Below are 23,137 nucleotides of genomic sequence, written 5' to 3' on the forward strand. Positions count from 1 at the left end.
TGGCTGTGCACTTGCCCAACTCGGCGTCCGCTGTGAGGGGATCCGCTGACTGAGGTCCAGCGGGCCAAGCCAGTGAGAAATGGCTGAGCTGAGCTTTGAGCCCCAACCTGACACCCCCACCATCTGTAGCTGGGACTGTCTTTTTTTCTTTCTTTTGTTCATATCATTTCCGAAGCTCTCTGGGCGGTTCACAGAAATTAAAAACCATTAAAACACATTATATAGAATATAAAAACCATTCACCTAGTGACATAAAACAAATAGCACACACAACAACAATATATATCTAAAACAATTAAAAACGATCAGCCAGAGACAATCAAGAGATTCATTCTATGCTGCCAAATGCCTGAGAGAAGAGGGCAGTTTAACCTGGTGCTGAAAAGATGAGTGTTGGCTCCAGGCGGGCCTCGTCAGGGAGATTATTCCGCAGATGGGGAGCCACCACTGAAAAGGCCCTCTCCCTTGTCACCACCCTCAGAGCCTCCCTCGGAGGAGGCTCCTGGAGGAGGGCCTTAGATGCAGAGCAGAGTGTATGGGTCGGTTCATATTCATTTTTGCAAGTGCTTTGGGAGCCTTTTTTGGCTGAAGAGTGGGGTAAAATTGCTTTAAATAAATGTATGAATAAATAAAGAAACTGCAATTAATGTAGGCCTGCTGTAGAAAACGGAAGCTTAGAAAAGAGGTGATGGAGGTGAGACATGATGGAGGTGTACAAAATTATGCCTGGTGTGGAGAAAGTGGATAGGAAGACATTTTTTCCCTCACTCATAATGCTAAAACCCAATGGGGTCGTCCCATGAAGCTGATTGGTGGGAGATTCAGGACAGACAAAAGGAAGTCCTTACTCACACAGCACATAGCTGAACCATGGGATTTGCTACCACAAGGTGTAGTCATGGCCACCAATTTGGATGGCTTTAAAAGGGGGCTAGACAAATTCCTGGAGGAGAAGGCTACCAATGGCTACTAGTCCTGATGGCTATGTGCTACCTCCAGTATCAGAGGAAGGAAGCCTATGTGCATCTGTTGCTGGGGAACATGGGTAGGGGGGTGCTGTTGCACTCATGTCCTGCTTCTGGGTTTCCCGTCGGCAGCTGTTTGGTCACTGTGTGAACAGAATGGACTAGATGGACCCTGGTTTGATCCAGCAGGGCTCTTCTTCTATTCTTATGTGTGAAGTCCTCCACCCTGCTTTTTAATGTCTAGTACAACCTATTCCATATCCTGATTTGACTGTGCTGTGCAGTTATCCTGCCCCAGTTACCCCTCAATTGCCCCTGCTGGTGGGGAATGCGCATTGGCCAAACTTGAAAGAGGCTCCATTTCACGCTTAGCTCATGGATTCTTGTTGAACTCTGCTCCAGTATCGAAACCAGTCATTTCTATGCTCAAGGCAAGCTGCAAATTCTATGCTCCCCCCCCCCCAGATCCGACACCAAACAAATATTTAAAAATAGAGGTGTCATCCAATAAAACAAATCATAGCAGATTAATTGCATGAGTTTTAGCTAGTTAATTAATTGATTAAAGCTGTACGCATATGACAGCGAGAGAAAACCAATACTTCAAAAGAAAAAACACATACTTTTTGGATGGTTTCACATTGACAGCGGGCACTGTTTTAAAAGCAGCATTTCCCCTTCTCTCCCATACAAGAGGGAATGCCTCTTCACAGAGGAGGTGTTCCCCCTTCTCTCTCATATAAGAGGGAATGCCTCTGCACAGAGGAGGTGTTTCCCCTTCTCTCTCATATAAGAGGGAATGCCTCTGCACAGAGGAGGTGTTCCCCCTTCTCTCTCATATAAGAGGGAATGCCTCTGCACAGAGGAGGTGTTCCCCCTTCTCTCTCATATAAGAGGGAACGCCTCTTCACAGAGGAGGCATTCTCCCTTCTCTCTCATATAAGAGGGAATGTCTCTTTTGAGATGAGGCATTCTCAGTTTCTCCTATATAAGAATGAATCCTTCTTCGCAGATGGGAAGAACACAGGAGAGAATGCCCCTTCTCAGATGAGAGATCCCCCCTTCTCCCACATGCATGGGAAGGAGTGCTTCTTCTACAAAGGCACTCACCGCCTCCTATTTTTATAAGTACTTGTATTAAAATTGTGTTTGTGTGTGTGTTTAAAATAAATCTGCTGACTGATGGAATCAGGACACCTTTTCTGTTGATCAAAACATCTTTAATCCATCTAACCAATTAACTGTCATGGTCCCAGGTGCCATGCGGCTACTGGAGTCATCTTCAGTGGAGGAGCCAGAACCTTCAGAGCTGGTTGGCCCCTCAGAAGACCCTGGCACTACTCAGGTGATGCCTTTGAATCTGCCTCGTGGAGAGGCAGAGAACTCAGCTTCTGAGGTGCAGGGGAAAACAGGACCAGCAACTAGCCCCTGAGATTGCCGGCGCCTTAACATCCATGATAGGATGGCGGCCAGGTGAAGGAGTGCTAACTGAAAAAGGTCTACTCATGAGTGGGGCTCTCCTCATGAGGAGGACACCTGAGAAGTCTCTAATGTGATGCATCTGAACACTGGGTGGGGCTCTGATAGCTCTAACCAAATCAGGTCTCACTGGAGAGCTGCTGGAAACAATGTCTGAACTGCAGCTCTCCTTTCTGTATCCTGCTTTCTCCCTGACCATCAACTTTGTGTTGGGGCCTCTGGGCTGCTGAGCTCTGGACTTCTACCTGACCCTGCTTTTGGACTTTGTTTTTACTTGACTGATCTCCTGGCTTTTGATCTTCCCTGTGTGCCTCAGATCTCACTCTGGAAAGACCTCTATATGTCTGGTAAAACTATGCTTGGCCATCTGCCTGCTGAATTGACTATTGTATATGTTCCTGTATTTGCTTTGCAAAGAGCCAGGAGGATTCAGTCTAGAGTAGGACATTACCTGAGTAAACATTGCAGCCATTAAAAGAACTCACTTATTTTTTTGCAGATTCATATGTGAGAACGAAAGGAGTTAAAGCTGCAATCCAGTCCACGCTTCTCAGGGAGCAAGCCCCATTGGGTTAAATGGGATTTACTTCTGAGTGAACTTTCTTGGATTGTGCCATTAAAATATAAAACAGGGGTTGCCTCTGGACTAGCCCTTGTTGGGGGGGAATGGTTAGTAAAATGTGGGATGAACTGAGGATTCTGATCCCGAAATTCTCACAACTCAGACTCCTCCTCCTCTTCTACAATTAGGGATGGACAGACTCACCATTGTCCGGGTTCTCCAAGCACTCACTGAGTAAATGCCCTTGTGAGCCCCCACCCCGGACCTGCTCGCTGAGCAGCCGTGCACCCAGCAAGCAGGTCCAGCAGCTATCCGTTCCCTCAGCAAGTTGCCATTTTACAAAAAAAAGCGCAACTCCTTCTTTTCTGTAAATCTAATTTTATGCAAATGGCAGCTGTAAGGGGGTCCTCTATGCAACATTACAGGCACGAATGGTCCATTTACACGTGTATCGCTGAGGAAATGGCTCTTTTGTGGTGGCCATTTGTGTCAGATTAGATTTACGGAAAAAAAGGAGTTGCCATTTTTTTCTGTAAAATGGCGAATCCCTGAGGGAGTGGATGGTGCTGGGTGCTTGCGGATGGGTCTGGGAGGTGCTGATGGCTTGCGCAACTCAGCGAGCTTTGCGGGCGCAGTCCAAGAGGCCACGTAGAGCGGAGTCCATTGGACTCCACCACCCCCTTCGAGCGCCTGTAACATCCCTATCTATAATGGGGGAACTGCTCAGAAGCTGTCCGGCTGGTTGTAGCCATCCAATCAGAGACAGCTGGACAGCCACATGTCTCTTTTTTGCTCTCAGCCTAGCAGCATTATTCAGGCAGCCTCTAGGTGTGATTTTAATGTGTTGGTTGCAGGCACAGAGCCAACGAGAAGCTGCTACTCTGCCTGGCTCGCTGCCCACATTAAGCCTCCAGGCAATCTGGCTTATAATATCCCATCTTGAATCCCATGCTTAATTTAATTTTTCCATACTGCGGGGGCAGGGGGATGACACTACCCATGATATCATTAAATAGCATTTTAATTGCCATCAATATATCACATTACTGTCTGTGCCCATTTTGTCTCCTCATCACCCCACGTTTTACACGCATGACCTATAAGCCAGTCTCCCAGCATGATGTGCAGGCGGTTAGAACCTCACCTTTTTCTGTCTTTATTTTTCTCTTTCCTTTTGCTCTTGGGACTTCTGGACCTACGAGACAGCAGAAAACTGAACGCACAGGAAAAGACAGTGAAAGCGAGAGAGCGCACAGACGCGGCAGACAGACGCAGCAGCTTCAGTGGCTGGGTCTAACTTCTAGAATCTTCTATGGGTACCTTCTGGAACAGCTTCTTCCCCCTGGGTTGTCAATTCTCAGGATTTATCTAGATTGTCAATGTTTTTATGTCAGGGCCTCCCAGAGGAAGGGGTTCAAATCTTAGGAGAAAGGTCCAGAATTAAAGGAGAAAGCTATTTTCTGACTGGCTCAAGAGCCATTGGTATTAGTCCATCGAACAAGGCCCCTGCGCAACCAGGCATAGGTAGGTTCTCCCCTCGTCTGTCAGGCCCCACCAGGACCTACAAGGTTCCACCACCACCCCCAATCTGCACCAGCCAATCTGCTTCCTATGTTGAAATAGGGGTTCTGTTGCAGCTTGAGATTAATGTCTCTTCGAATTCCATGACTGCCACTAGATTAGTTTGCTTTGTACTGTAAAATGGGGCAATCCCTGTTATGGAGATCGGCTACCATGGCTGTGCTCTAGGTCTCATCCGTTAGGACACTCAAGTCAGGGCTTTTTTGCTGGTGGCTCCCTCATTGTGGAGCAGCCTTCCAGTTCTCTCCAAGCCTCTAAATTTGAAGCTTTAACCCAGGAAAAGGCAACTTGCAGTCCTAGAGCTGTGTGTAGCTCTTGGCCTAACTTCAAAAGCCTTCTGTAAGCAGTCAGTTGAAAAACAGAGTGGCGCAGAGAGAGAAGGAGGGAGTGGCGCAGAGAGAGAGAGAGAGAGAGAGAGAGGGCAGGGTCAGAGAGAGAGAGAGAGAAGGCTGCATCAGAAGGAGTGGCAGAGGGAAGGAGGGAGGGTCAGAGTGGCAAAGAGAGAGGGGGGAGTAGCACACACAGAGAGAGAAGTTTAGCAGAATGGGTGACAGAGAGAGAGAAAGGAAGTGGCAAAGTGAGAGAGAAAGCTGTGTCAGAAAGAGTGGCACAGAGAGGGAGAAAGGGAGTGGAGAGCGAGCAGGAGGGGTTTAGTAGAAAGAGTGGCAAAGAGAGAGAGAGAGAGAGAAAGGGCAGGGTCAGAGAGAGAGAAGGCTGCGTCAGAAGGAGTGGCAGAGGGAAGGAGGGAGGGTCAGAGTGGCAAAGAGAGAGGGGGGAGTAGCACAGAGAGAGAGAGACGTTTAGCAGAATGGGTGACAGAGAGAGAGAAAGGAAGTGGCAAAGTGAGAGAGAAAGCTGTGTCAGAAAGAGTGGCACAGAGAGAGAGAGATAAAGGGAGTGGAGAGTGAGCGGGAGGGGTTTAGTAGAAAGAGTGGCAGAGAGAGGGAGGGAGTGGCAAAGACAGAGAGAGAGAGAGAGAAAGGGCAGGGTCAGAGAGAGAGAAGGCTGCGTCAGAAGGAGTGGCAGACGGAAGGAGGGAGGGTCAGAGTGGCAAAGAGAGAGGGGGGAGTAGCACAGAGAGAGAGAGGTTTAGCAGAATGGGTGACAGAGAGAGAGAAAGGAAGTGGCAAAGTGAGAGAGAAAGCTGTGACAGAAAGAGTGGCACAGAGAGAGAGAAAGGGAGTGGAGAGTGAGCGGGAGGGGTTTAGTAGAAAGAGTGGCAGAGGGAGGGAGTGGCAGAGAGAGAGAGAGACAGAGAAAGGGCAGGGTCAGAGAAAGAGAAGGCCGCGTCAGATGGAGTGGCAGAGGGAAGGAGGGAGGGTCAGAGTGGCAAAGAGAGAGGAGGGAGTAGCACAGAGAGAGAGAGACGTTTAGCTGAATGGGTGACAGAGAGAGAGAAAGGAAGTGGCAAAGTGAGAGAGAAAGCTGTGTCAGAAAGAGTGGCACAGAGAGAGAGAGATAAAGGGAGTGGAGAGTGAGTGGGAGGGGTTTAGTAGAAAGAGTGGCAGAGAGAGGGAGGGAGTGGCAAAGACAGAGAGAGAGAGAGAGAAAGGGCAGGGTCAGAGAGAGAGAAGGCTGCGTCAGAAGGAGTGGCAGAGGGAAGGAGGGAGGGTCAGAGTGGCAAAGAGAGAGGGGGGAGTAGCACAGAGAGAGAGAGGTTTAGCAGAATGGGTGACAGAGAGAGAGAAAGGAAGTGGCAAAGTGAGAGAGAAAGCTGTGTCAGAAAGAGTGGCACAGAGAGGGAGAAAGGGAGTGGAGAGCGAGCAGGAGGGGTTTAGTAGAAAGAGTGGCAAAGAGAGAGAGAGAGAAAGGGCAGGGTCAGAGAAAGAGAAGGCCGCGTCAGAAGGAGTGGCAGAGGGAAGGAGGGAGGGTCAGAGTGGCAAAGAGAGAGGGGGGAGTAGCACAGAGAGAGAGAGGTTTAGCAGAATGGGTGACAGAGAGAGAGAAAGGAAGTGGCAAAGTGAGAGAGAACGCTGTGACAGAAAGAGTGGCACAGAGAGAGGGAGGGAGTGGCAAAGAGAGGGGGAGGGAAGACAGAGAAAGGGCAGTGTCAGAAAGAGTGGCAGAGAGAGAGAGAGAGAGAGAAAGGGAGTAGAGGGAGGGAGGGAGAGGTTTAGCAGAAAGAGGGGCAGAGAGAGAAAGAAAGGGTGAGGCGGAGAGGCAGGGGTTCGGCAGAAAGAGTGGCAAAGGGGGGAGGCCCCATCCGGTTTAGGTTCTGGGCTCGTCCACCACTGGCTTTGGCCACCTCAACCACCCGTGTGCCGCTCTTCTTGACGGGGCCCTCAACAGAAAAAGGTGCCCCATCTTTGCTTCAGCGCTTTAATGCCTGGTGCTGGGCACAGGGTTTTGTTCTGTTTCCGCGATGCTGCCCTCCCAGTGCCGTGCTGCTCTTGTGTTTTGCTCGGGTGCTGCCCGGGAAAAGTGATTCATCTCCAAAGGACATGTCACGTCCAGATAAAGATGGCCTCTGGCCGCTAGAGAGCAGTGTGCCGTTTGCCACGCTGGCGATGGATGGGGAGGAGAGAGGCAGCGGTGCGCAGCTGTGGAAGAGAGGAGCGCGGAGGTGGGAGTGGGGGAGCCGGGGCGGAAGAACCGACACCGTTAGCCCTCACCTGTGCCTCCTCTTCTTGCGTGATCCGGATGCAGACCTGGTGGGCAACCAACGAGAGGAAAACAAAAGAGAGGGAGGGAAGCAGGGGGGACATTGGTTGAGACGGTGAAAGAGGAGTTAAACCCACTGTCAAATATCTCCAGGTCCGTCTAAAAGGTGTTTCCTTTTTACCTTTCCCCCCATAGCAGGGATGTAAACTGAGGGCTGCATTTACCAGTAACTAGGCCTCCGGAGAGGCAGTAACTAGGCCGTAGTAGCAAGCAAGTAGGCCCTACCTAGGCTGCAGGTTACTAACTAGGCCTTAGGAAAGGCAGTAACTAGGCCGTAGTAGCAAGCAAGTAGGCCCTACTTAGGCTGCAGGTTACTAACTAGGCCTTAGTAGCAGGCAAGTAGGCCTTAACTAGGCTGAAGGTTACTAACTAGGCCTTAGGAGAGGCAGTAACTAGGCCTCAGTAGCAAGGAAGTAGGCCTTAACTAGGCTGCAGGTTACTGCCAGTAACTAGGCCTCAGGAGAGGCAGTAACTAGGCCTTAATAAATGGCAAGTAGGCCCTAACTAGGCTGCAGGTTACTAAGTAGGCCTTAGGAGAGGCAGTAACTAGGCCTCAGTAGCAAGGAAGTAGGCCTTAACTAGGCTGCAGGTTACTGCCAGTAACTAGGCCTCAGGAGAGGCAGTAACTAGGCCTCAGTAGCAAGGAAGTAGGCCTTAACAATGCTGCAGGTTACTGCCAGTAACTAGGCCTCAGGAGAGGCAGTAACTAGGCCTTAATAAATGGCAAGTAGGCCCTAAGTAGGCTGCAGTTTACTGCCAGTAACTAGGCCTTAGGAGAGGCAGTAACTAGGCCTTAGTAACAGGCAAGTAGGTCTTAACAATGCTGCAGGTTACTGCCAGTAACTAGGCCTCAGGAGAGGCAGTAACTAGGCCTTAATAAATGGCAAATAGGCCCTACTTAGGCTGCAGGTTACTAACTAGGCCTTAGTAGCAGGCAAGTAGGCCTTAACTAGGCTGAAGGTTACTAACTAGGCCTTAGGAGAGGCAGTAACTAGGCCTCAGTAGCAAGGAAGTAGGCCTTAACTAGGCTGCAGGTTACTGCCAGTAACTAGGCCTCAGGAGAGGCAGTAACTAGGCCTTAATAAATGGCAAGTAGGCCCTAACTAGGCTGCAGGTTACTAAGTAGGCCTTAGGAGAGGCAGTAACTAGGCCTCAGTAGCAAGGAAGTAGGCCTTAACTAGGCTGCAGGTTACTGCCAGTAACTAGGCCTCAGGAGAGGCAGTAACTAGGCCTCAGTAGCAAGGAAGTAGGCCTTAACAATGCTGCAGGTTACTGCCAGTAACTAGGCCTCAGGAGAGGCAGTAACTAGGCCTTAATAAATGGCAAGTAGGCCCTAAGTAGGCTGCAGTTTACTGCCAGTAACTAGGCCTTAGGAGAGGCAGTAACTAGGCCTTAGTAACAGGCAAGTAGGTCTTAACAATGCTGCAGGTTACTGCCAGTAACTAGGCCTCAGGAGAGGCAGTAACTAGGCCTTAATAAATGGCAAATAGGCCCTACTTAGGCTGCAGGTTACTAACTAGGCCTTAGTAGCAGGCAAGTAGGCCTTAACTAGGCTGAAGGTTACTAACTAGGCCTTAGGAGAGGCAGTAACTAGGCCTCAGTAGCAAGGAAGTAGGCCTTAACTAGGCTGCAGGTTACTGCCAGTAACTAGGCCTCAGGAGAGGCAGTAACTAGGCCTTAATAAATGGCAAGTAGGCCCTAACTAGGCTGCAGGTTACTAAGTAGGCCTTAGGAGAGGCAGTAACTAGGCCTCAGTAGCAAGGAAGTAGGCCTTAACTAGGCTGCAGGTTACTGCCAGTAACTAGGCCTCAGGAGAGGCAGTAACTAGGCCTCAGTAGCAAGGAAGTAGGCCTTAACAATGCTGCAGGTTACTGCCAGTAACTAGGCCTCAGGAGAGGCAGTAACTAGGCCTTAATAAATGGCAAGTAGGCCCTAAGTAGGCTGCAGTTTACTGCCAGTAACTAGGCCTTAGGAGAGGCAGTAACTAGGCCTTAGTAACAGGCAAGTAGGTCTTAACAATGCTGCAGGTTACTGCCAGTAACTAGGCCTCAGGAGAGGCAGTAACTAGGCCTTAATAAATGGCAAATAGGCCCTAACTAGGCTGCAGGTTACTAAGTAGGCCTTAGGAGAGGCAGTAACTAGGCCTCAGTAGCAAGCAAGTAGGCCTTAACTGGGCTGCAGGTTACTGCCAGTAACTAGGTCTCAGGAGAGGCAGTAACTAGGCCTCAGTAGCAAGGAAGTAGGCCTTAACTAGGCTGCAGGTTACTGCCAGTAACTAGGCCTCAGGAGAGGCAGTAACTAGGCCTCAGTAGCAAGGAAGTAGGCCTTAACAATGCTGCAGGTTACTGCCAGTAACTAGGCCTCAGGAGAGGCAGTAACTAGGCCTTAATAAATGGCAAGTAGGCCCTAAGTAGGCTGCAGTTTACTGCCAGTAACTAGGCCTTAGGAGAGGCAGTAACTAGGCCTTAGTAACAGGCAAGTAGGTCTTAACAATGCTGCAGGTTACTGCCAGTAACTAGGCCTCAGGAGAGGCAGTAACTAGGCCTTAATAAATGGCAAATAGGCCCTAACTAGGCTGCAGGTTACTAAGTAGGCCTTAGGAGAGGCAGTAACTAGGCCTCAGTAGCAAGCAAGTAGGCCTTAACTGGGCTGCAGGTTACTGCCAGTAACTAGGTCTCAGGAGAGGCAGTAACTAGGCCTCAGTAGCAAGGAAGTAGGCCTTAACTAGGCTGCAGGTTACTGCCAGTAACTAGGCCTCAGGAGAGGCAGTAACTAGGCCTCAGTAGCAAGGAAGTAGGCCTTAACTGGGCTGCAGGTTACTGCCAGTAACTAGGTCTCAGGAGAGGCAGTAACTAGGCCTCAGTAGCAAGGAAGTAGGCCTTAACTAGGCTGCAGGTTACTGCCAGTAACTAGGCCTCAGGAGAGGCAGTAACTAGGCCTCAGTAGCAAGGAAGTAGGCCTTAACAATGTTGCAGGTTACTGCTAGTAACTAGGCCTCAGGAGAGGCAGTAACTAGGCCTTAATAAATGGCAAGTAGGCCCTCCCTCGGCTGCAGGTTACTAAGTAGGCCTTAGGAGAGGCAGTAACTAGGCCTCAGTAGCAAGGAAGTAGGCCTTAACTAGGCTGCAGGTTACTAACTAGGCCTTAGGAGAGGCATTTCAACCTTGTAGAATAGGGAAAAACTGGACAAAAGCTGGGAAACCCCCTCCCCCGAATGGTTGGTGGTTGGGGGAATGGGGGTGGGGCCAGGGAAAGGGGTGGGGCCATTTGAGGACCAAGGAGGGCCAGTTGAGATCCAAGGAGGGCCAGATTTGGCTCCTGGATGTGAGGTACTGCACCCCAGACTATGGGCACTTTGGGACAAGGGTGCTGGGGCGGGTGAAGCCTGCATGCATGCCTCAACATCCCGGAGGGCGTTACGTCTGCGTCTGCGCACAGACAACAGAGCATGGGGAGCGGCTGTGCTGCCCATCCAGCCCTGTGTTACCTACCACCACCCTTCGCCAATCGGGCACCCTCCAAGACACATGATACTACAGTCCCCAATATCCCCAACCAATGAGTCCCTGCTGGCTGAAGATGATGGGTGCTGTAGTCCAACACACGTGGAGGGCACCGGGCCAGTCCACACCGACTGGCGGTGGTTCTCCGGGGGTCCAGCGGAGAAGGGTCTTTCAAAACACAAGGTCCTTGATCCCTTGAACTGGAGATGCCTGGCCAAGGGTGGGGGGGATTTGAATCTGGGACCTTCTGCTGGCAACGGGTGTGGTCTACCACTGAGCAACAGTCCCTCCTCAATGCAGAATTGCACCATCCCTCCCCAGGAGTCCCTGAAATATAAAAGTCGCCCTCCTACACACACCCACACACCAAATTGACAAGGTTTTTGCTCAGGAAAAGGTGCACCGTTGGGGTTTCTCCCTGGGAGTTGTAGACTGACACTTCTGGAGGGCCCCAGGGTGGTCAACTCTGTCCACAGTCCTGCAGGATCGCAGGCACAGAGGAGCCATTCCTGGCCCTGCCACGTGAGCTCTCTTCAAATGCCAGCAACGCATCTGGGACCTTTTGTGGGCCGTTTTACCGTCATATCCAGCCATGGCAGGGGGAGGCAACGTCCGGCCCACGGGCCACTCATGGCTTTGCGAGGCTCCCCCTCCAGGCACCTCCCCTTCTCTGAAGCCCCTCCCTTTGTTCCTGAGGCCAGGAGACCCGCGTCATGGCACTGGGGGCACCCTGGCGCACCGGTTCCCCAAAAGGCAAGGGCCGAGCGATGCCAGCTTGCCGGAAACACTTGGATGTGGTGGTTCCACTGAGCAGAGCAGCACGTACATCAGAGATCATAGTGAGGGGAGGCTTAAGGAGAGAAAAGGAGTGGGGTGGCCCACCCATTTTGGGAACTGGCCCTGCCCACGCGCTGTCATGCACCCCCGAGGGGTTTCTTGGGTGGGTATGTAGCTCTCCAGCTGAAAAAGATGTCTCGCCTCTGGGCTATGGCCTCCATGCAAACACCAAACCCACGAAGGTGCTTTATACTAAGATGGCACACTGGTCCATCTGGACCAGTGTCACCTCTTGGGACAGGCAGTGGTATTCCCCAGCCGCGCAAGGAGAAGGCAGGGCTGGTGTCAAAGGTAGGCATGCTCGGGCACCTGCTGAGGGCCCCCGCCCCAGCAGGGGCCCACTGACCAGAGCCCCCTGGAGTTGCTCCTCCTCTTCCCCATTGCAACCTCCTTGTTCCCCTGCCTCTCGCTCCGGCCCAGACCAGGGTGGTGGTGAGAAGGAGGAGCAGGAGATGCCGCAGCCTGCTTGCTCCCTGGTTCTCTGCCTGACAAGCAAGCCAGTGGGAGCAGTGGTGGGAGGGGCCGTATGGGAAGGGCCATAGCTCAGTGGCAGAGCACTTGCTTTGTATGCAGAAGGTTCCAGGTTCAATCTCTGGCATCTTCAGGCAGGGCTGGAAAAATCCCTGCCTGAAACCCTGGAGAGCCATTGCTGCCAGGCAATGTTGACAATACTGGGCTAGACAGACCAAGGATCTGACTCAGGATAAGGCAGTTTCCTATGTTCCTGTTTCAATCAGTCCTTAATTCACAACCATGAGGACTAGGATCTTAGTTTAGTTTTAGGGGAAGAAACATAGTTCAGTGGTAGAGTTCCTGTTCTGCATGCAGAAAGGGTAGATGGATAGGGATGTAGAAACGTTCCGCCACGGATCTCGGGGAGGCCGAATGCCAGCGCATTCGGCCCCCTGAAATTGGTGACAGAACGGCCCCCCCCCCCGGGACGGGACTTACCTGGGGCGGATCTTCCTGGCGGCGGTGGCGGCGGCCGGTCTTCCGACCAGCTGCCACCGCCACCTTTTCCAGTTAAAACAACAAAAAAAAACATGATAGGCTACGTAAAGATTTACGTAGCCTATCACGGCTGATTAAAAAACAAACAAACAAACGTGCATACGCAAATGGCGGTGGCCATGGCTGCCGCCATTTACGTTCCTTATTTTGGCACGTCTTAGTCTACGTAAACATTTACGTAGACTAAGACGGCGAAAATAAGGGGAATGCAAATAGCGTAGCGTCTACGCTATTTGCGTTCCCCTTATTTTCGCCGTCTTAGTCTACGTAAATGTTTACGTGGACTAAGACGTGCCAAAATAAGGGGAACGCAAATAGCGTAGCGTCTACGCTATTTGCGTTCCCCTTATTTTCGCCGTCTTAGTCTACGTAAATGTTTACGTGGACTAAGACGTGCCAAAATAAGGGGAACGCAAATAGCGTAGCGTCTACGCTATTTGCGTTCCCCTTATTTTCGCCGTCTTAGTCTACGTAAATGTTTACGTGGACTAAGACGTGCCAAAATAAGGGGAACGCAAATAGCGTAGCGTCTGTGCTATTTGCGTTCCCCTTATTTTCGCCGTCTTAGTCTACGTAAATGTTTACGTGGACTAAGACGTGCCAAAATAAGGGGAACGCAAATAGCGTAGCGTCTGTGCTATTTGCGTTCCCCTTATTTTCGCCGTCTTAGTCTACGTAAATGTTTACGTGGACTAAGACGTGCCAAAATAAGGGGAATGCAAATAGCGTAGCGTCTACGCTATTTGCGTTCCCCTTATTTTCGCCGTCTTAGTCTACGTAAATGTTTACGTAGACTAAGACGTGCCAAAATAAGGACCTTTTGCGTATGCGCGTTTTTGTTTTTTTAAAAATCGGCCATGATAGGCTACGTAAACATTTACTTAGCCTATCACGGCTGACTGCAGGGACGCAAACGGCGGCGGCTACGGCCGTCGCCGTTTGCGTCCCTGCTAGTCAGCGGCCGGATGTCGGACATAATCGCTGCGGAGCACAGCCGGCCAGCCAGGATTCCGGGGGGGAGGAACAGAGCATCTCCCCCCCGTCCAGGATTCCGGGGGGAGGGACGGAGCGCCTCCCCCCAGCATCAACATAACCTGCGGAAAGGTAAGTCACTTTCGTACGTCCCTATAGATGGACCAAATGGTCTGACTCAGTGTAAGGCAGTTTCCTGGGTTCCTATGAGGACGAGGGAGAGGAGCAGTAGCAGCTGGTGACGATGGCAGGAAGGTAGACCCGCCAAGGGAGGGGGGCCATTGAAGGGGTCTTGCCAAAGGCCCTCAAAATTGTGGGGCCATCAGTGAGAAAAGCCTCTGCCAGGCCTGCTGTCTGAGATCCTTTTAAAGTTGAGACGCCAGGAACGGAACCTGGGACTTTTTGCACGCAAAGCATTGCTCCACCCTGGTGCTACAGCCGCCCCCCCCAGCCTTGTGCCCTCTCTAAATGTTTTGGGACTACAGTTCCCATCATCCCATCCGGGCTGGAGCTGATGGCAGCTGCAGTCCAAAAACCTTCAGAAGTGGGAGCCGTTTGGGGAAAGAAGCATTTGTGGCTTCCCTCACTGATGGGTGGTTGTCCAGTGGGAGGGAGAAACAGAGGAGAGGGGTGAAGGGAGGGAAGAGATCTGCTGGGGAGCGCTGAGGGGGAGGCAGCAGAAGACGCCACAGCTGGTTACCTGTCTCTCCGATGTTTTTTCCCCGTCTTCTTCTTCTTTCGGATTGGGGAAGAGCTATCCCCGCTGTGGAGCAAACAGGAACCTTCAGTTTGTCAAGAGCAAAGGATTAGCAGAGGGGTGGTTTTTCTACGCATGAGGGAAGCCATCTTCCTCCCTCCCTCCAAATGCCCTGGGGAAACAGCCCTGCATCACATTTCACCATTCCCATCGAGTATTCTGGCACTCATTTTCGGGTCTGTGGAGGGGGGGGGGAGCTGAGTTTTTTTTTTAAAGAAAAGACAAAAGACAAAACTCTCGTTCACCTCGTTGTGTGTCAAGTACACCCCCAACCCGAAAGGAATATGATGTTTGCTTGCCCCCTGAAAGTCCCCGATATTCTCACTCTTCCCGTGTGTGTGTGTGTATATATATATATGTATGTATGTATGTATAATTATGCTCAGGCCTGGCTAACACAACTTCCACTGGAATAAGCTAATGAAAGCAAGCAAAATGGCTGCAGGCCTACATGGAATCAAGGCCTGCGTTAGCCAGTTAAATATTTCCCAGTTGATTAATTAACCACCTGCCTTTTGACTGACTAGTCCAGAGGTAGGCAACCTGGCGCCTTCCTGATGTCTGGGACTACAATTCCCATAATCCCCGGGCATGGGTCATGCTGGCTGGGGATGATAGGAGTTGAAACCAAAAAATGAGGTGGTGTGAAGTGCTAGGAAAAGGCTGTATGGTTCCTGCCATAGAGCAGGAACGTCATTTCTCAAACATCCAGGAAGTCGTGGTTGAAGGCTGCCCAGCTCATGCAGCAGCCCACCGTGGCTTAAATAAGCCACGGTGGGCTGTTTTGATCAAGCAAACCAGGTCACTCTCTATATTTGTGTGTATGTACAGACACACATACATATACAAATGTAAATTCTGCCGTTAGAAGGAATGGCACTCACCTGCGGTCTGATCCAGGTTTCCTTTTTTTGCTGAGGTTGCAGGACAGGAAACAGACAAAACAGGGGTTAAGGAGAGTCTCTTCATAAAGAGCGGAGGGTTTTGGAGTTTGGGGCTGGCCTTTTGACAGGAGTCCAGTGAGGTGTATGTTGCTGGAGGTGGTGGTGGGGGGGTCCAAGCCAACAGCCTGTATCTCTTAGGCCTGCATGGGTTTTGAGATACACTCTGAATCAACTCAGAAAGAATGAGTTCAATTCAGTATGTGAAGATTCTTAACCTCCATGAGCAAGTTGCTAGCCCCTATGGAGGTGAAAATAAGTTTCAGAGCCTGTGAGCAATGCCTCGAGAAAACCTCCCGAGGAAGAGAAGGGTTCACCTGAATTGCCAGGAGTTACAGTTGGCTAACTCTTAGTCTGGTGGAAGCCCATATTCATTTATCACATTTTTGTTTCTATCCCACACTTTCCGCCAAGGAGCTCAGGGCTATCCCATTTTTATCTGCACCACAGCCCTGTGAGGTAGGTCACACCAAGAGATAGCAATTGACTTAAGGCCGCCAAATAAACCTTATGACTGAGCAGTATTTGAACCTAGGTCTCTATCCTTCAAGTTTGATATGCTACCAGCTGTACCATACTGTTTGTCTCTGACACCTTATGTACTCTCTAAACCCCCTTCCATTAATGCCAAGTAGAAAGGGACCTCTTATGATTGAGCAGACTGGTAACAGAAAGACACTCTGCATATGCGCAGATGTGTTCTCATTATTAGTATTACATTACTCAGAGCTGAGCCTCGGGTACCCATGTCACAGACTCTAAAGGAGCTATCCTTGGTGCTGAATCACCCATAGGTTCAGTACCTTGGATAGCTCCATTAGAATTCTGGCTGGTTCCGACTGAAACCCTGAATGGGGTCACAGCCCCACCAAAATTGGAGCCACCAGCCTCCACTGGCACAGATTATGTTCTGTATGCAGGTAATCAATTGCTCTGTACACACATCTCCACTGGTGTGGTTTATTACACGTGATGTGCTCCTATGTGTGTCCCACCTTGGTGCTTCTGCACCCAAAACTGCATGTCCTCACTCTGCATGTCGCTGCATGGCCTACACTTGGAACGGGTGAGAAGTTAGGTTCATATTTTAATGGGAACGTATCCAATCTGGAGTTCCTGAACCCACGTACGAACCGGAACACAGTTCCGCAGTGATATTTGCACTTTCCCGAATTTAGTGACACAGTTTGCAGATTTAAAAATGCACACCAAAAAAAGAAAAAAAGAAAAAATGTATAATGGGGGAAAGAGTGCATAAAATGCAGAGATTTGGGGAAAATGCAAACAAAAATTGTATATTGGGAGAGATGCCTCGAACCACGTGATATTCGGGAAAATCACTTGGACAAAAATGTGTACGTTTGAAAACATGTGTTAGGAGAAATTTGTCAAGCTGATGGCTCTTCATTGCCCATTCAAGACTGGGCCACTCCAAATACTTTGCATTACAACAGGGAACAATATATTGTTGCTGGGAAGATTCGTTCCCCCCCAGCTCCTGTGGGAATCGCAGCTAAGCTCAGAGGGAACAAGGAAGTCTGGCGGGGGGTGGTGATGGCGGCGGATGACATCAGTGTCCCTGCCGGGGCTGTGTCCCTGTGAACCCGGGCTCCACTGGCTATCACTGGCTATCGAGTACTCAAAACGAGCTTCAAAGGCTTGTGGAAACAATGGCAAGTTTCCCTTAGCATCCATGTGCCTGGATTTACATGCAGGTACACTAGAAACAAGCGTCACTCCCCCTGCCCCCCAATTGAGATGTATTTCCTAGAGCAGCCTTCCCCAACCTGGGTCTAGGGTTGTCAGAGAAATCCATTTGGGGGGGGTGAAATTCCATGAGTTTTCCTAGACTCCCCACCCTGGACCTAGTTTTGGTTCCTCCTGTGGCTCCCAACTCAATCTGCAGCAAGTCGAGCCAATTTGCAGATTTTCTGGAAATTCTGCATACTTTGGGGGGAAGGTTCTGCAATTTGTACACATTTCTGAGCAATTTGCCTAAATTAGGTCTGAATTTGTACAAATTACAGCGGAATTCATGCAAATCCCACAATTTACAGCTGTCTTTGTGCAAATTTGGCTATACTTTATGCAAATGGCTTAGAAATTTCTGCAGATTGCCGCAACCCCCCCCCCGCCCAAATACGCAAAAATGTTCCCGGAGGTTGGGGAACAGATCTTGCAGACAGAAAGCAAGTCGCACACGCTGTGGAACTCCGTTGAGCTTTAAAAAGCACCAGATTTCCCAGCGACATCCCTACCTGGGTTCTTCCAGATGTTTTTGACTACGTCTCAGTTATAGGGACTCCGTTGTCACAATGACTAGCGCACTTTTCCCAAGCACAGTTTGACATGCTGGTTGTGACCTGTAAAGCCAGGGGTGTTGCACCTCAGGCTTGGGGGTCAAATAGGGCTCACTTGGGGTCCCATTCGGTCCTCCCGAGTTCCTCAGATGGACAAGTCCCTTTCTCCTGGCCCCACTGCTTTCCTCCCACTACCCATCTTTCGGCCATTTATTGGCTTTGGGGCAGCGTTCTCCCCATTCCAAAAGATTGATACACGGAGCCAGTGTAGTGTAGTGGTGAGAGTGACGGACTGGGAGCCGGGAGATCCGGGTTCTAGTCTCTGCTTGGCTATGGAAGCTCACTGGGTGACTTTGGGCCAGTCACAGACTCTCTGCCCAACCTACCTCACAGGGTTGTGGTTGTGAGGATAAAACTGAGAGGAAGAGGATAATGTAAGCCGCCTTGAGTTCCTTGAAAGAGGAAAAAAGGCGGGATATAAATGCAATCAATCAATCAATCAATCAATCAATCAATCAATAGAAATGCTTAGTTTTTATCAGAGACAGGCCAGAAAATATGGACTTCCCCTGGAAAACAGGGAAGGCAGGGGGCTATGACTGTATGAATGAATGACCTCCACCTGGACCAGACTTGACGCAGGTGTTCTGGTCTCTCCTGCTGTGTTTCTCTGCATGCGTGGAATGCTCTTGCCATGCGCTGCAGCAAATGCAGCCGACAAGCAACGGCGGGGAGCCTACTGCCCCCAAGTGGCAGCATGGAGATATGACAAGGCAGCTGCCACCCTCCCCGTTGGGCTTGTCATTTCCTGGTTCTTCAGCCACCGTGCGAGCCTGGCTTCTGTCTGGCTACATGGTGCGCATGAGAGACAGAGATCCAGTTGCGCTAAACACTGGGTCAGCTGTCACTCTTGTGTCCCCCCCCCCAAATTCAAGCCCTGCTCTTCTTCCCCATTAGGCAGGTGTTTCTCTAGCCTGCTCTAAGAATGTACGGTCATTAAAATGGTCGCTGTGCTCCAAGGAGAAAATCGCCAGTGGGGAGATCTGAAACCTGAGGGGGGGGGCGGGAGGGGGAGAAGTGTGTGAGATGAATGCTGCTGCAGCAATGAGCATTCATCCCACCCCCATCCACCCCTTAGCGCAGCTGGGATTCAGTTCACAGTCAGGCCTGGGATATTTTCACAGCAGGGCAATGAAAGCACCTTACAATGGTTCTGCGATGGGATGCCGGGTCGGTCTCCGTGTTGGGCAGGACTCAGAGACAGTGGTGCTGGTGAAGGCCACAGGCGAGGGATGCTGAAGCTTAGCTTTTCATTGTTCCATGGCAGAGTGCCTGTGACAATGAATTTGACAACTGCGCCGTGGAAGAGGTGGTCACGGAACTGACCAGAGGTCAGGCAACGCTGGATTTAATCCTGAGTGGCGCCACCCAGGACCTACTGCAAGATGTGAGTGTTGTCGAAGATCAGTTGGAAAGAGTGATCAGAGTGCTATCAAATTTAATGTATATTCAACGATTAAAAAACCCTTGATGGTTTAAGACTAGAGTTAAGGCGTTCTCGTGTTACATTATAAAGGCCCAGGAAAGAGACATCTCTAAGGCAGGGTGTCAAATTTCTTTCAGCCCTTGGGCTGAATTCATTTTCAGGGGTCGTGTTCCAGTGGTGTGGCCATCTTGGGGAACCTTGGATCGGGACCCAAGGTAGGCTGGATTTTGCTTCCTTGCAGGTCTGAGGTTTGACAACCCTCCTCTAAGGGTATGCGTACACCATGATTCCATGGGAGCAAAGCAAATGGCAGAGAATGTGAAGTTGGGAAGGGTGCAATCCTAAGTAAATAGGCGGCTGCCTCTGACCTCAGAGGCGACCGCCTATCCAAAGCAAGGCAGGAGAGGCACAGGGGGATCGTGCCTTCCGCACCTCTCCTGCCTTGTTCTTTTTTGCTAGTCAGCCATTTTCGGCTGTCTGGCATCAGGAGGGGCCAACCGGGAGAGGAAGCTGCCGTACGACACACCATTGATGTGTCGTATGCACAGCTCTGCTCTCCCCACCCTGGCACCCCCCAGCCCCGCCCCTTTTCAGTTGCTCTGCGCTTGTCTTCTGAGCACGGAGGACGGGAGTTCTCTGCGCTGCCTCCGAGGCAGCGTGGACGAGGGGGAAGGTCAGATTTCCGGAATCCCTGCTCCGAGGTCGGTTCCCAGAAAAGAGCATATCCTATGGTCCTCTGGACAGTGCCTAGTGGCCATAGGATTGCTCCCTTAATTCAGCAACTGGAAAAATCTCAGCTTTCATTAAAAAAGAAAGAAGTCTAGGTTTCCAGTTCTAATGCTCTAAAATCATGCTTGAAGTTTGGAGGGAATGATCATAATTACTGCCTGCATGGTATTCAGAAGCCAGGCGGGTGGTTGAGTGAAGGTGTCTGGAAATTGGAGGAGTCCCTTCAAAGATAGCTACCAAAATGAGAATAAAGTGAGGAGAACAAGAGGAAACTATGCACAGCTTAGGGATGTACAGAGTGTGTAAAATGTGTTCTGTCTATATTTCACAGATTGTCAGGTGCCTTTTGTTCCATCGCCCACTCATCAACAGAATGTGATTTTTCTAAGTTTGCAAATTTGCTCAAATTTGCATTGCGCAAATGCGGATTTGAGCAAATTTGCAGTTGCGAAAATTACATTTTTCCCCAGAATATGCAAATCCCAGCAAAATGTGCATTTTCACACTTCAGCCTTTGGGAGAAATGTGCATTTTTGGCTGTTTAATTTTTTAAATTTTTTGGGGTATATTTTTCTATGACTAAATTTGTGCAAAATTCCCCAAAGTTAGAAAAGCGGTCTGCAAGTCCACAGAATCCGCCTGACAGGGGGAAAGCCAATCCACTGCAGAATCCATGGGTCAGATTCATAAAAGTCCAAACTCATTGGTTCCATTGCGGATTTCTCTGACATCCCTAGCACACCTTGTTTTATATCATTTAGGAAGATTGCAGGCGTTTTCCAGGATGGCAGCTAGGGCTTCTGCCTTTGCACATAGCCCTACACCAGTCTTCTCTAACCTGGTGTCCTCCAGATGTGTTGGACTACAAATCCCAGCATGGCCCAGCCAGCTGGGAGTTGTAGTCCAAGACATCTGGAGGGCACCAGGTTGGGGAAAGCTGTCCTCCATTGACTGTAATTACTCCCCTTTTCTCAACTTTCGACTCTGGGCTGACAAGTGCTCTCACAGCTGGGTCAGGTCTCCACCCAGCTCAGCATCAGCCTGCTGCATTTTCCAGCCAGCAGCTGTATACTCGGTTGAACAGTGGCGATCCAGCAGACCTCACAGCTCTACCACCAAGCAATGACCCCTTGCCTGGCCTGTTACATGCTCACCTCTCCCCACCCCACAAAGAAAGCTTTTGGATATAGTGAGGACACAGCTGGATCGAAACATCCCTGTTTGGGTCGTACACCACTTCACCCCTGCCAAACAGCCATTACATTTGGGGCAACTCACCGGCTCCGGCGGTGGCCCGATTTCTTTTTCTTTTTCTTCTTGGGCGGGGGAGAGGTGGAGCTGCTGGACCGCCTCTTCAGCCTGTGGGAGAAGAAGGAGAGAACGATAAAGGATCAGCATAGACATTAAAACGTTCTTCATGTGTCTGGTCCTCACAGAGGGCAGATGAGGAGGGAAAACCTGAATCTGGCTGTACCACTTCAGATGGCAGCTTGGGGCTCACATGAGAAAAAAAAATGCTCCTTCACAGCAGTCCCCCTTTCCCACATAAATACAGAAAACTGGCATATCAGGAAGAATGATTGTAGTAAACTACGCTAGTCTTCTCCCTGACTTACTAGATGTCTATGTGCAGGGATTAACCCACTATGTAAACAATTGGTCCTAAAAAATGCTGAACATGGAAATAGATAACCAGCTCAAAAGATGACTTTCTGTCTCCAGTAGCATTCAGGTCTTGCCTTGCAAAGGACAAGGACAAGCTGAGAAGCAAGAAGTAATGTCGCGACCATCATAGATTTGATTCGTCTCCTAACCCACAAACTCCACAGTACAGCTGAAAGTCAATAACTTCTGCCGACATTTTGCCTCAGGCAAAATCTGTTGTGAATTGGGGCGGGGCAGGGTTTCTCCACAGGCAAAACAGGAGGAATCTCAGTGTTTCCACTGCTATACACTTCAGCCTGCAGGTATATGCATGTTCCTGTGGTTCTCCATGTAAATAGGGCCATCTGCACAGGAAAGTAACTGCCATGCCTCCCTCCCCTTGGCCTTTTTTGGGGTACAGGGGAAGACTCCGATGAAGAGTAGGATCAGACTGCTCTTCTAGGGTAAGGAGCAGTCTGAACCTAATATTCAGGTTATTCACACCTGTCCCCATCCCCACCCAGAAGACAAGACTTTGACACCATCATCTGAGTCAGAGGAGGAACCTCCAATGGAACCTCCATCTAGGGATGGCGGAGAATTTCTCCCCGAATCTTCGGGGGGCCGAGCGCCAACGCATTTGGCCCCCCGAAATCGGCGGTGAAATTCTCCGCCATCTCAGCATTGCCCTGATTTTCGCCATAGTCTACGTAAACCTTTACGTAGACTACAGGGACCAAATAAGGAACGCAAATGGCGGCGCCCCATGGGAGCCGCCATTTGCGTACATGCTTTTTTTTTTTCAAAGTCACCCATGATAGGCTACGTAACGATTAACGTAGCCTATCACGGCTGACTTTGCAAATCTAGCCATGATAGGCTGCGTAAATCGTTACGTAGCCTATCACGTTTTTTTTTTTTTACTTTCATAGTTCGCAGCCGGGGAGACGGGGCGCGTCTCCCCGGCCTGAATTTCGGGCGGGCAAGGCAGGGCGCCCCCCCGGCCTGAATTTCGGCCGGGTGCCCCGGCCTGAATTTCGGGGGGAGAAGCGAAGCGCCTCCCCACCACCACGAAGCAAAGCTGCGAAAAGGTAAGTGACTTTCGTACATCCCTACCTCCATCTCCCCAGCTTTGCAGAAGTCTGAGACTACAAAATCAGGTGAGGGCCCTTTAACACCCAGCTCCTCCAAAGAGCTGATCACACTACAGAGTGTGGCTGCCTGCATGAGGTTTCCCTTGGCTCTAGCTTGCTGCTGAGACAACATCCTCCTATGTTTCTACTCGGAGACAGTTTCAGCCAGCGAAGCTCACTCGGAGCTCTCCGTGGTCCTGTTGCAACTACCTTTTACACAAGAGGGCTTCTGCCTTTACTTAGCTTGCTGTGCCTAATGCGATCACCTTGACTGGACTCTACCCAACTGTCACAACCTCGCCTGCCTCAACCTGACCATTCTCGATGGACTGGATCTCATTTCACAGGTCAGACCCTGTCAGATGACAATGGCTTCCCCTGTGAGCCTCAGGTAATCACAGAACTGGACAACATGCTGGGGAGAAGGTGAGGCTGATGAACCTTCCCTCTCTGATTCGCTAGCTTTCCACATGCGAAGAGCAGGTTTTGGGGGAGGGTTGGCAGAGAAGCACCGACAAAAGTTCATTTCCAATTGCTGTCCAAAGGGGCACAAGAAGGGCTTTATCACTTGATCTG

The 23,137-nt window shown here is 50.4% G+C and overlaps 1 protein-coding gene across 1 annotated transcript in view; it reads right to left on the minus strand.

The window, feature by feature from the left end:
- Positions 1-23,137, minus strand: part of SRRM3 (serine/arginine repetitive matrix 3) — a 111,112-nt gene that overhangs the window by 39,744 nt on the left and 48,231 nt on the right. The window contains exons 4-9 of the mRNA XM_084822678.1: positions 21,063-21,143; positions 15,213-15,242; positions 14,272-14,334; positions 11,898-11,900; positions 7,200-7,235; positions 4,151-4,201 (exon numbers count right to left, since the gene is read on the minus strand). Of these exons, the coding sequence (XP_084678804.1) occupies positions 4,151-4,201; positions 7,200-7,235; positions 11,898-11,900; positions 14,272-14,334; positions 15,213-15,242; positions 21,063-21,143 (264 nt within the window). The remainder of the gene's footprint in view (positions 1-4,150; positions 4,202-7,199; positions 7,236-11,897; positions 11,901-14,271; positions 14,335-15,212; positions 15,243-21,062; positions 21,144-23,137) is intronic.

The sequence above is a fragment of the Heloderma suspectum genome, chromosome 16 (assembly GCF_057233095.1).
Source record: "Heloderma suspectum isolate Gila_16-S chromosome 16, 16-S_ref, whole genome shotgun sequence".
Taxonomy (NCBI): domain Eukaryota; kingdom Metazoa; phylum Chordata; class Lepidosauria; order Squamata; family Helodermatidae; genus Heloderma; species Heloderma suspectum.